The sequence below is a fragment of the Carettochelys insculpta genome, chromosome 4, assembly GCF_033958435.1.
Source record: "Carettochelys insculpta isolate YL-2023 chromosome 4, ASM3395843v1, whole genome shotgun sequence".
Classification (NCBI taxonomy): Eukaryota; Metazoa; Chordata; order Testudines; family Carettochelyidae; genus Carettochelys; species Carettochelys insculpta.
In genome coordinates, this window is record NC_134140.1 from 126,806,205 (window position 1) to 126,818,530 (window position 12,326).

A 12,326-nucleotide genomic window follows, 5' to 3' on the forward strand; every position below is an offset into this window, starting at 1 on the left:
AAAAGACAGAAAACAAAGGGTTGGAATAAATGGTAAATTTTCACAATGGAGGAGGCTAATTAGTGGTGTTCCCCAGGGGTCAGTCCTGGGACCGATCCTGTTCAACTTGTTCATCAATGATCTAGAAAATGAGGTAAGCAGTGAGGTGGCAAAGTCTGCAGATGACACCAAGTTGTTCAGGACAGTCAAAACCAAAAGGGATTGTGAAGAACTTCAAAAAGATCTCAGCAAACTGAGTGATTGGGCAGCAAAATGGCAAATGAAATTTAATGTGGGTAAGTGTAAGGTAATGCACATTGGAAAAAATAACCCAAATTACACGTACAACATGATGGGGTCAAATCTAGCTACGACAGATCAGGAAAGGGATCTTGGAGTTATAGTGGATAGTTCTCTGAAGACATCTACGCAGTGTGCAGCGGCAGTTAGTAAAGCAAATAGGATGTTTGGAATTATTAAAAAAGGGATAGATAATAAGACAAAAGATATCATACTTCCCCTATATAAAACTATGGTACGCCCACATCTTGAGTACTGTGTGCAGATGTGGTCTCCTCACCTCAAAAAAGATATATTGGCATTAGAAAAGGTTCAGAAAAGGGCGAACAAGATGATTAGGGGTTTGGAACGGGTCCCATATGGGGAGAGGCTAGAAAGACTGGGACTTTTCAGTCTGGAAAAGAGGCGATTGAGGGGTGATATGATAGAGGTATATAAAATCATGAATGGTGTGGAGAAAGTAAATATAGAAAAATTATTTACCTTTTCCCATAATACAAGAACTAGGGGACACCAAATGAAATTGATGGGTAGTAGGTTCAAAACTAATAAAAGGAATTTTTTTTTCACACAGCCCACAGTCAACCTGTGGAACTCCTTGCCGGAGGAGGCTGTGAAGGCCAGGACTCTATTAGGGTTTAAAAAAGAGCTCGATAAATTTTTGCAGGTTAGGTCCATAAATGGCTATTAGCCAGGGGTAAAGTATGGTGCCCTAGCCTTCACTACAAGGGCAGGAGATGGATGGCAGGAGATAAATCACTTGATCATTGTCTTCTGTTCTCCTTCTCTGGGGCACCCGGCATTGGCCACGGTCGGCAGATGGGATACTGGGCTGGATGGACCTTTGGTCTGACCCAGTATGGCCATTCTTATGTTCTTATGTAGCCCTCATGGCAGTTCCTGTGCCTAGGAGAGACATTTGCAACTTGTGGCTCTGGAGCCATCTGGCCGCTCTTTAAGGACTTCTTAGTGGCCCTCGACGATATAATTGCAAAGTAAAAAACTTCCTGCTTATTTTTGATAAATGGTGAACATCTAAAAGCCCTGAAATGAACAACTCATATCTAAGTAGCAAACAATATGTCATCTTGAAACGCTGGATAACTCCCCCTAGCATCCTCCAGAGAGAGAGAAGGTTGGGGAGAGCAAGTCAGGAAGACAATGGTACAAACATATGTAACCATGAGCAAATAGAATACTTAAAAAATTTGTGAGTGTCCTGCAGTAAACATGTATCCCATTACAAATCTTAGGTGGGCGCCGTTCTTAAAATAGGGGTTACTAAAAGTATGGTTTGGCATTATTTACTGAGAACCAGCTCGTATTCACGTGCATTGCGACTCTTGGATTATTGAGTTTTAACCAAATTGGAAAAAATGGCTCTTCTTGCTATTTTGGTTGCTGACCCCCAGCCTAGGGGAAGCAGGGACATGGTGAAGCTTCCAGGGAGCCAGGTAGGGAACTTCTCGGCCCCAGGCCCTGGACTATAAAGCAGTTCTTCAATGAAGATCAGAAATGCCAGTTAATAGGGCTTTCTGGTTGGTAAAGTGCCAGATGATACAGCTTTTATTGTAGTTTTAATTCACTGCGAAACCAGGCATATTTTTCACTCCTTTGCATTCCAACAAGGAGGTATTTTCGTAACCAAGCTGTCCTCACTGGGTTTGTCAGTTTATTCTGAAATGATCTCTGTCATTAATACTTGCTGAAAGCAAACAGAAAACGTGAATGGCTGTGGCATTATCCAACTGAAATACTAGACAGCTGATAAAGGTGTGGCCTGTGGCCAGAAAGGATTAAACAGGTGATAGCTGAATAACCCAGGTTGACCTCTGGAGGCTTGTTGGGAACATACGTAAATGACAGATGAGCTACAACATAGGTTAGAGTGGAACATTGAAATGGAAACCCACGCAATTAGACCATTAGAACGGTAGGTGTTTGCCCAGGTCTTGTGATGTGGACCAAATTCTTGTCTATTACTATAGACCTGATTCAAGATCAAAAGAGAATATTAGCATTTGTGATGAAACTTGATTGAAGTAGTATTATTGCTTCTATGCCTCTTTGAAGGTTGAGGTAATGGATAAATTACCCTAGACTAATGACCATGATGTTTGGGAGACAGAAGGTGACATCAACAGCCTATTGTTCTCCCAGGTTAAGAGGCTGCAAGAAAGTATGTATAAAGTCGCTTTGGACATGATCCTTCTTCATCTCACATCCCCTTGGATGTTCAGGGGAAAGCTACGAGCCATAAAGACTGACAGTGCAGGATACCCTGGCGTCCCTATACCGGGCACCAATTTAACTCTGGACTGACGCTGAAACATCTGTCTGCAAATACAGAGCTCAACAGCTCTATGACTCCAGCTGCAGAACTTCACTCATGTCTGTATGTACTGGATTCCTTTAACCTGTCTATATTTAACCTGTAAATAAACCTTTTGATTTCAGATACTGAAGGATTGGCAATAGCAGGACTTTTGGGAAAGACCTGACTTGTGCATGCGGCTGGCTCTTTATGACTAGTAAAACCTATTATTTGATAGTCTCAGAGGAATAACTGTGTTAATCTGTAGCCTCCAATCTGAATAAGTGGGTCTTATCCACGAAAGCTAATTACATAATAAATAATTTTGTTCTTCTTTAAGGTGCTCCAGGATTTCCTATTATTTGATGAAACTCTGAAGGAACCACCACTTATCTCTGAAACCAGCGTTTTTGATGGTATTCTGAGACTGGAATGCCTCAGGAACTGCTTTTATGATTTTTTGTTAGCCAGTATGGTGAGACAGAAGTTAATTTTTGTGCCTGGTTTGGTGTAGCTTATGAATAATAACCACCAGCACTTTGGGATAGATTTACCCTTTGTGAAATTCAGGTCACGCTGCTGAGAAATTCTCAGTAATAACCCACAAGGGAACGATTACAATGGCAAAGATACTTTCAAATGGAAAGGAGACCTAGGCAGATGAGATTATTTTAGCATCAAGAGCTGCGTCTACACGTGCACGCTACTTTGAAGTAGCGGCACCAACTTCGAAATAGCGCCCGTCGCGTCTACACGCGTCGGGCGCTATTTCGAAGTTAACTTCGACGTTAGGCGGCGAGACGTCGAAGTCGCTAACCTCATGAGGAGATAGGAATAGCGCCCTACTTCGACGTTGAACGTCGAAGTAGGGACCGTGTAGACGATCCGTGTCCCGCAACGTCGAAATTGCTGGGTCCTCCATGGCGGCCATCAGCTGGGGGGTTGAGAGATGCTCTCTCTCCAGCCCCTGCGGGGCTCTATGGTCACCGTGGGCAGCAGCCCTTAGCCCAGGGCTTCTGGCTGCTTCTGCGGCAGCTAGGGATCTATGCTGCAGGCACAGGGTCTGCAATCAGTTGTCAGCTCTGTGTATCTTGTGTTGTTTAGTGCAACTGTGTCTGGGAGGGGCCCTTTAAGGGAGTGGCTTGCTGTTGAGTCCGCCCTGTGACCCTGTCTGCAGCTGTGCCTGGCACCCTTATTTCGATGTGTGCTACTTTGACGTGTAGACGTTCCCTCGCTGCGCCTATTTCGATGTTGGGCTGAGCAACGTCGAAGTTGAACATCGACGTTGCCGGCCCTGGAGGACGTGTATATGTTATTCATCGAAATAGTCTATTTCGATGTCGCAACATCGAAATAAGCTATTTCGATGTTGGCTGCACGTGTAGACGTAGCCAAGGAGTTTCAGGTGCTTGTGGTAGGACTCCCTTGTCAAGATGGGAACCTGCTCAAGCACCATAGTTACAGTTTGTATGGTGGCATTACCTCTTAAATACCATGGGCTTGTCCACACTTGCCTCCAATTTTCCCCCACAGCAGCTTCAAAGGGTCAAACTGCGAAGTGCTGGCATGCATGTAGCCATGGGCACTTCGAAGTCCCCACGCTACTTCAAAGTCCCTTTACTCCTCAAATTTTACCTGATTACCATGCCCCCTTTGAAGTTGGGGGCAAGTGTAGACAAGCATCTGGTGTAAAGAAAGTTATGCCACCATACAAACTGTAATTATGCTGCTTGAGCAGGTTCCTTGACAAGGGAGTGCTACCACAAGTACTTGAAACTCCTTGATGCTAAAATAATCCCATCTGCCTAGGTCTCCTTTCCATTCACCACAGCACTTCATTAGTAATCTCCCGTGTCCCTGATTACCATGCCCCCTTTGAAGTTGGGGCAAGTATAGACCCAGCCCACGTGCAGTTCTTGCTATCTCATCTCAAAAAAGATACATCAGAATTGGAAAGGTAGAAAAGGGCAAGACAAAGGTATGGAATAGCTCCCATGTGAGAAGAGAGAGTAGAGCGACTGGTGGTATGTCTACACTACCGGAAAGATCAATCTGGTCAGGGTCAGTCTTCCAGAGTTTGATTTCAAGCACCTTGGGGAGATGCACAAAATTGAACTATCAGGGGTTGGCAGAAATTCTTCCGTTGACCTCCCTCTGTGTGGATGGCCAGGTAAGTCGACTGCAGATAAGTTGATTCTAGCTATGCAATTGCCATAGCTAGAACTGTGTATCTGCAATTGCCTTAACTCCCAAGTGTAGACCAAGCTTGGGACTTTTTATCTGGAGAAAGATGGCAAAAAGGAGATATGATTGAGGTATTTCCTTCTGTTTGCTTTAAACATGATGAATATTAATTTCATAAGCTGTGTCTACACGTGCACGCGACTTCGAAGTAGCGGCACTAACATTGAAATAGCGCCCGTCGCGGCTACACGCGTCGGGCGCTATTTCGAAGTTAACTTCGACGTTAGGCGGCAAGACGTCGAAGTCGCTAACCTCATGAGGGGATCGGAATAGCGCCCTACTTCGACGTTCAACGTCGAAGTAGGGACCATGTAGACGATCCGCGTCCCGCAACGTCGAAATTGTGAGGTCCTCTATGGCAGCCATCAGCTGGGGGGTTGAGAGACGCTGTCTCTCCAGCCCGTGCGGGGCTCTATGGTCACCGTGTGCAGCAGCCCTTAGCCCAGGGCTTCTGGCTGCTGCTGCTGCAGCTGGGGATTCATGCTGCATGCACAGGGTCTGCAACTCGTTGTCGGCTCTGTGGATCTTGTGTTGTTTAGTGCAAGTGTGTCTGGGAGGGGCCCTTTAAGGGAGCGGCTGGCTGTTGAGTCCGCCCTGTGATCCTGTCTGCAGCTGTGCCTGGCACCCTTATTTCGATGTGTGCTACTGTGGCGTGTAGACGTTCCCTCGCTGTGCCTATTTCGATGTGGTGCTGCGCAACATCAATGTTGAACATCGACGTTGCCAGCCCTGGAGGACGTGTAGACGTTATTCATCGAAATAGCCTATTTCGATGTCGCCACATCGAAATAGGCTACTTCGATGTAGGCTTCACGTGTAGACGTAGCCATAGGGTGAAGCCTGGTTTCTGTGTTACATAAAGAAGTAAATAACTTTCTTTACACCAGTCATTGTTTCACAGTCCACCTGTGGAACTCATTGCTCGGGGAGGTTCTGAAAGCCAAGATATAACAAGGTTCAAAACAGAATTAGGCAAGTTCATGGAGGATAGGTCCATCAATGCTATCAACTAAGATGGTCAGGAATGCAACCCCATGGTCCAGGCATCCTTAACCTCTAGATGCCCAAAGCTAAGAAAGGATGAAAGAGGATGTATTACTTGATAATTGCCTGTTCCGATTGTTCCTTCTCAAGCACCTGGCATTGGACACTATCAGAAGACAATATACTGGGCTAGATGAACCATTGGTCTGACCCAGTACACTTATTTTTATGGCACACCAAATTCCACCATTTTTGTGCTAAGCCTGACACACAGAATACCGTATCTGTGTTTTGTCACAGCACAGGAGTGAAACGCAGATGCACATTTACCAATTCCTCTTATTGCTTTCCGAACAATGTCAGCATCCCTGGGTGCATTAAATCCGGGGTAGTCTCGAATGGTTCCTCTGCTTCCAACCTACAGATCAAAAAGCAAGATTTTGAGATCAAACAGAAGTCCCCATCAGAAATCCTCAAAGGAGTTTTCAGTTGAAAGTGTGACAAACTGTTTCCATCTGCTTCATATTGTCACCATGGCAACAATTACATTAGTGTTTAAAATTTAATGGAACTCAGGGCTGGGAGTGTTCCATTTCCCACATTCTAATCCCAGCTCTGACATCAGCTCTCTCACTGGCCTCATGCAACTCTGCCTCAGTTTCCCAATCCATAAATTAGCAGCGAGAGAGAGAGAGATCCAGAGGTCCCCAACTCAAAAAGCATAACAAACTTTAGTCACTCAAAAAGCCCACAAACAATGTGAAGTCTTGTGGTACCATCCAAACGAACAGATTTTTTGGAGCATAAGCTTTTGTGGGCAAAGACCCACTTTGCCAAAGAGCCCAGATGCTGTAGCTGAGGACTGTGACATGTCACATCCCCTGGGAACCTAGAATACGCACCCACTAGTGGGCTATATATGCACAATGAATCACTAAGTCATGGAGACTTGTTTTTTCAAATATATTTCTGGAGCAAAACATTCATTTTTGGCAGATTCATACCAATAGATCACCTGTTCACACAGCTTTTGGAAGTACTGATGTTCTCTCTCACCGATGGGGAAATTCATCCCTCCCCCCCTCAGTCCCTTTAAGGGAGAGCAAGTTCTATACCAGGATAACCATTTTTCTACTAAATTGAAGGGAAATCCTAACTCTGGCATTGAGACACACACAGGGGAAATAACAATGGCTTAGGTTCGAAATTCTAAATATTGATATAACTTGCGTTGCTACAAGCTGATTCTTTTGTATTTGCTTGTCGTTTACAATCCAGTCATGTCCAAGGGCCTCATTCCAACAGTTAGCAGAATAAAACCACTTTCCCAATAAAACACCAATGTGCCAGAGGAAGATTATCGTTTCTCAAACAAGCATAATTAAGAGATAATAGAGAAAAGTAATTTGCATTGTGCTGCAGAATATGATTTATTACCAAAGGAGATGTAGTTCACAGCGGACGACAGTGACATTTTTTTAACATTCAGGCTTTTGACCACAGAATTGCTACCTTGTGACAGTAAGGTACAGACATTGTTTTATATAATCAACAAAATAATCCTCTTCTCCCCCCCCCGTTTGGATTTTATGTGGAATCATGAGCAAAATGGTATTTGAAGTAAAAGGATTATTGACTCGTGGGTGATGGTGCATTAGGGTGTCACGTTAGTGGTTCACAGGTGATGGAAGTTCATTCGCTGGGGGGAGAAAAGGGAAAGAGTTTTATAGAGTTAATTAGATGTTTCCAAAGCAGAACCTGATTTTGGGGGCGTCCCTTTCATGCTGATATTTTGATAGAGACCAACCTGAAACTCCCTAGGCTCCATCTTCGGAAGCAATGTGAAGCAACCATAAGTCCAGCTGAACTCTACAGGCAGCAAATGGAGCATGCCAAAAATTGTACCACTCCGATCAGTGGCAACTTTTAAAGACTTAGCTGCAGGTGTACATACACATCACTAACATACTACAGCACAGGGCAGGTAGTGGTCACTCCTCAAGAAAAGGCCAGGATGGAAACTGAAGGGGTTGCACAGGTCAGGACTCAAGGGAATCCATAGGTGTTGAAAAACTTTACACATCCCCTTTCTCACTCTCTAGCCAGTTCTACTCAGTGTAAAACTGAATTATTTTAATAGTAAGAGGACAGATTGTTTTAAGCCTCAAGTCTGTCCTGCTTTAAAGTTATCGAGATGTGGCACTAAGGCCTCTATGTACGGGACTGCCGATGGATGACGGAGGGTGGGGAGATAAGGGGGAGGGAGAGAAGGAGACAACTGAAAGGGCCTCCCCATATCCTTTAAATCACCTCTGGAGCCCGGTGTGGTGTTAGGGGCTGTGGTGGGAGAGGCATGGCGTAGTCAGGTAGTGCCAAGGGGCTGGCTGTCCCCAAAGCCCCACCCCTTTTGGGAAAGCAAAGCCAGACCCCTCCCCCCGCAACACTTTGCCCAGGGACCTGGCAATTCTGTTGCCCCTCCCCCTTCCTATGTATGTCACAACCTGATTAAAATTAAGAGCCACAGGCCACAGAAAGGTTAAGAACCACACAACGTGTTGTAGCACAAAAACATTGTGAGCTCCTTTTGCAGCAACCATTACAGTTCTTACTGCCAAGGCTACACAGACCATATCACAGTTCAGGGCAACTGCATCTATTTTCCCACCCACAGTCCAGCAAGGGCACTTGCTCCATAGTCCTGGCTCTGCCGCTGTCAGCCTCTTTGGGGCAGACATTTGTAGGTCTCTTCCTCCCGATCAAGGAATTGTGCAATTTGCACAAACCCTACCTAAAGCGAGTTCCCTGGAATGCCAGATTGCCTGTGCAGGCCAAGGCCTCCACTTCATAGCCACCGAGGAGAAAGCAAAGAGTGTAACTGCCCACAGCTTTGTTACCTCACCATCCTTTCTAAGCAAGTGGATTTATTCTTAAGGTGAAAGCACAGCGGACACATTAAACCACCACCACAAGAGCTCTGGCAGATGACCAGTCCTTCAAATTGCATCAAGCAGTTTTTCTGTGGCTACAAATTCATAACTGGGTTGGCTTTGAACAAGTCACTCATGCACAAGTTAGCCTTTGGAGTCCTTGACTGATACAGGCTCTCTGAGGATCAGACAACGGTTCTCTCATCAGGGATAGCTTCAAAAGGTGCAATCTCGGGGTGGGACTTAGCATTCTTCTCCTTCCCAGGGTTTATGTAGGAAACAACTTCATTTAATCACAAGAGTTCCTGCTTATCTATTGTACGAAATAGTCTTCGGAACCTCAGCAGTCAACAGTAAATCAAGAGAACGCGGTACTTTTGTTGACAGTGTTCTGCAGTTCCCCCATGAGGCAGAACGCCTCTGTCGACAGAAAGCTAGTCTGGACGTTCCAGGGGGCCCGCTATTGACAGCCAGGGCTTCCGGGACACTGGGCAGCCCTGTCTGCTATGCTTCCAGTTGGCTGTTCCATCAAGAGCACAGCCGGGCAGTCCAGCCACACACTGTTGACAGAGCGGATCGCTCTTTCAATCTGCTTGGCAGTCTGGCCAAAATCTGTCGACAGAAGTTTTGTGGGAAGACATCTTCCAACAGAAACTTCTGTCAACAAATTGCTCTAGTGTAGACACAGGCTCTGGGGCCAGGACTTTGTACAGAGCCTAACCCAGCGGGCTCCTGGGCTCAGCTTCAGGATGTAGGCACTGTTGAAACACAACTAACAAAATGAAGAGCTTGAAAGTGTCAGCAAGTGGCTCTCTGCTGAAAAAGCACTAGGTGGAGGATAGTTCAGTTCCACCCACTGAAGAGTCACTGTCAAGTCATTGCTAGCGACCAATCCTGGGAAGGAACTGGCAAGCACTAAAAAATGCACAGATCGATGACAGGAATTCCATAACCAGAATCCTAACTCCCTTGCCCAGCTTGTATGTTACGGGGAAAGAGGGCGATCCTTCTGGGTGTGGAGAGAAGCAGCAGAACAAGCTCTGACCTCAGTCTTTCAGGAATGTTGACTTAGTTATTTCATGTTTAAAAAATGTGCATTGTCCCCGTTCTGCGCTCCTATCTGTTCCACTGTTGGATGTGTTCGGCCTCAGAGCACCGAAAGAAACAGTAAGAGATACGCGTGATCAGCGCATTCCTGAGATTGTTCCCACCCACACTGCATTGCTACTGTCAGCTGCACTGGAACAGTTTTTGTGGTGGGGCACTGAACTGCAGCCCCCATCCCCCTTCAGCCCTGTTGCGACTGGGTTGCCAACTCTCCTGGACTAGACAGACTGGACTCCATTGTTGCAAATAGTGTCTGGTCATCCAGTCCAGGAGAGTTGGCAACCCTCATCATCCTAGGCAGGGGCACAGCTGGAAGCAGCTGTGTAACCCAGGGCTGGCAATAGAACCGCGGAGCCGTCAGGACTGGTAGCAGGGGAGCCATGACAGGGGTGGTAGGACCCCAAAGAACAGTGGAGCCTGCAGCAGAGCAGGTGGGTGGCAGGACCCAGGTGGAGACAGCAGGACATGTGGCAAAGCCAGCGAGCCCTGGGAGAGCTGGTGGGACACATCAGGGCTGGTGGGACCTCAATGGGCTCCCCAGAGGCCTGGACCCGGCGCTGGAGGAGCCAACAGCAGGACTAGTTCCCAGCTGCAAGGAAGCTGAGTGCAAATCTGGGGGTGCTGCAGCACCCCCCCCACACACCTGTTTCCTGCACCTGTGGCTCCTGTAGCACGCACGGTATAAACAGCCAGCAGAGACTTTGTCCCAGGGATACTTTGGCACATGCCCACTTCTTTTGAAACAACCTCACCCTTCCTCAGGGCAAGCAGAGTTGAATGCAAACAGAAACCAAATCAAGGGCAGGATAGTAACAGAGAGTAAGCCGTGCTAGTCTATACACTATCAAAACAAAAAGCAGTCAAGTAGCACTTTAAAGACTAGCAAAATAGTTTATTAGGTGAGCTTTTGTGGGACAGACCCACTTCTTCAGACCATAGCCAGACCAGACCAGACTCAATATTTAAGACACAGAGAACCAAAAACAGTAAGCAAGGAGGACAAATCAGAAAAAGATAATCAAGGTGAGCAAATCAGAGAGTGGAGGGGTGGGGGGGAAGATCAAAAATTAGATTGAGTTAAGTATGCAGACGAGCTCCTATAGTGACTCAGAAAGTTCACATCCCGATTTAAACCACGTGTTAATGTTCCGAATTTGAATATAAATGTCAATTCGTCCCCTTCCCTTTCTACAAAAGAGCGTACCACACTGTACCAAAAACCTACTGATCGCTATATTTATCTACACCCTTCTAGTTTCATCCTGCACACGTGACTAGATCCATTGTTTACAGTCAATCTCTCAGGTATAATCGCATTTGCTCTGATCCAACTGACAGAGACCAAAAACTACAAGAACTTTACCAAATATTCATAAACCTGAATTACCCACCAGGAGAAGTAAAAAAACAAATCGACAGGGCCAGACACATACCCAGAAACCAGCTACTCCAAGATCGGCCCAAAAAAGCCAAGAACAGAACACCACTGGTCATCACCTACAGCCCCCAACTCAGACCACTGCAACGAATTATTAAAGACCTACAACCTATTCTTAATCAGGATGCTACACTCCAGAAGGCCCTGGGTGACATGCCTGTTCTCTCCTACAGACAACCTCCCAACCTCATGAGGATCCTCACTAACAGCCACAGTCTATACCCCAGGAACACCAGTCCTGGAACCTTTCCCTGCAACAAAGCCCGCTGCCAGCTTTGTCCACATCTGGAAATACCATCACTGGACCTAACCAGGTTACTCACAGAATCACAGGCTCTCTCATGCTCCTCTACTAACATCATATATGCCATCATGTGCCAACAATGCCCAGATGCTTTGTATATTGGACAGACTTCTAACTCCCTTAGACAAAGGGTCAACGGGCACAAAACAGACATTAAAACACTCCAGATCCACAAACCAGTTAGTCAACATTTTAATGGAATGAGGCATTCTGTCAATGACCTCAAGGTATGTGTGTTACTGAAAAGAAATTATCACTCTTTTGTAGAAAGGGAAGCAGATGAATTGACATTTATATTCAAATTCGGAACATTAACACATGGTTTAAATCGGGATGTGAACTTTCTGAGTCACTACAGGAGCTCGTCTGCATACTTAACTCAATCTAATTCTTGATCTTCCCCCCCACCCCTCCACTCTCTGATTTGCTCACCTTGATTATCTTTTTCTGATTTGTCCTCCTTGCTTACTGTTTTTGGTTCTCTGTGTCTTAAATATTGAGTCTGGTCTGGTCTTGATATAGTCTGAAGAAGTGGGTCTGTCCCACGAAAGCTCACCTAATAAACTATTTTGCTAGTCTTTAAAGTGCTACTTGACTGCTTTTTGTTTTGCAAGGGCAGGATGTGATCATGCACCTCATACACAGTCACAGCTTCCTTTGGCTTCAGTAGGACTTCCATGAAGCCTGCAATGCTGAGCCAAATGCCTCCTTCCTCCACCCTGCCTCTCC

At 45.9% G+C, this 12,326-nt stretch overlaps 1 protein-coding gene across 2 annotated transcripts in view; it reads right to left on the bottom strand.

The window, feature by feature from the left end:
* Window positions 1–12,326, bottom strand: part of ANXA3 (annexin A3) — a 40,564-nt gene that overhangs the window by 16,479 nt on the left and 11,759 nt on the right. For both annotated transcript variants that reach the window (XR_012645485.1, XM_074993756.1), the window contains exon 3: window positions 6,152–6,239. Coding sequence is in view for 1 of the 2 variants with exons in the window: in XM_074993756.1 (XP_074849857.1) it covers window positions 6,152–6,239 (88 nt within the window). In the remaining variant the exon portion in view is untranslated. The remainder of the gene's footprint in view (window positions 1–6,151; window positions 6,240–12,326) is intronic.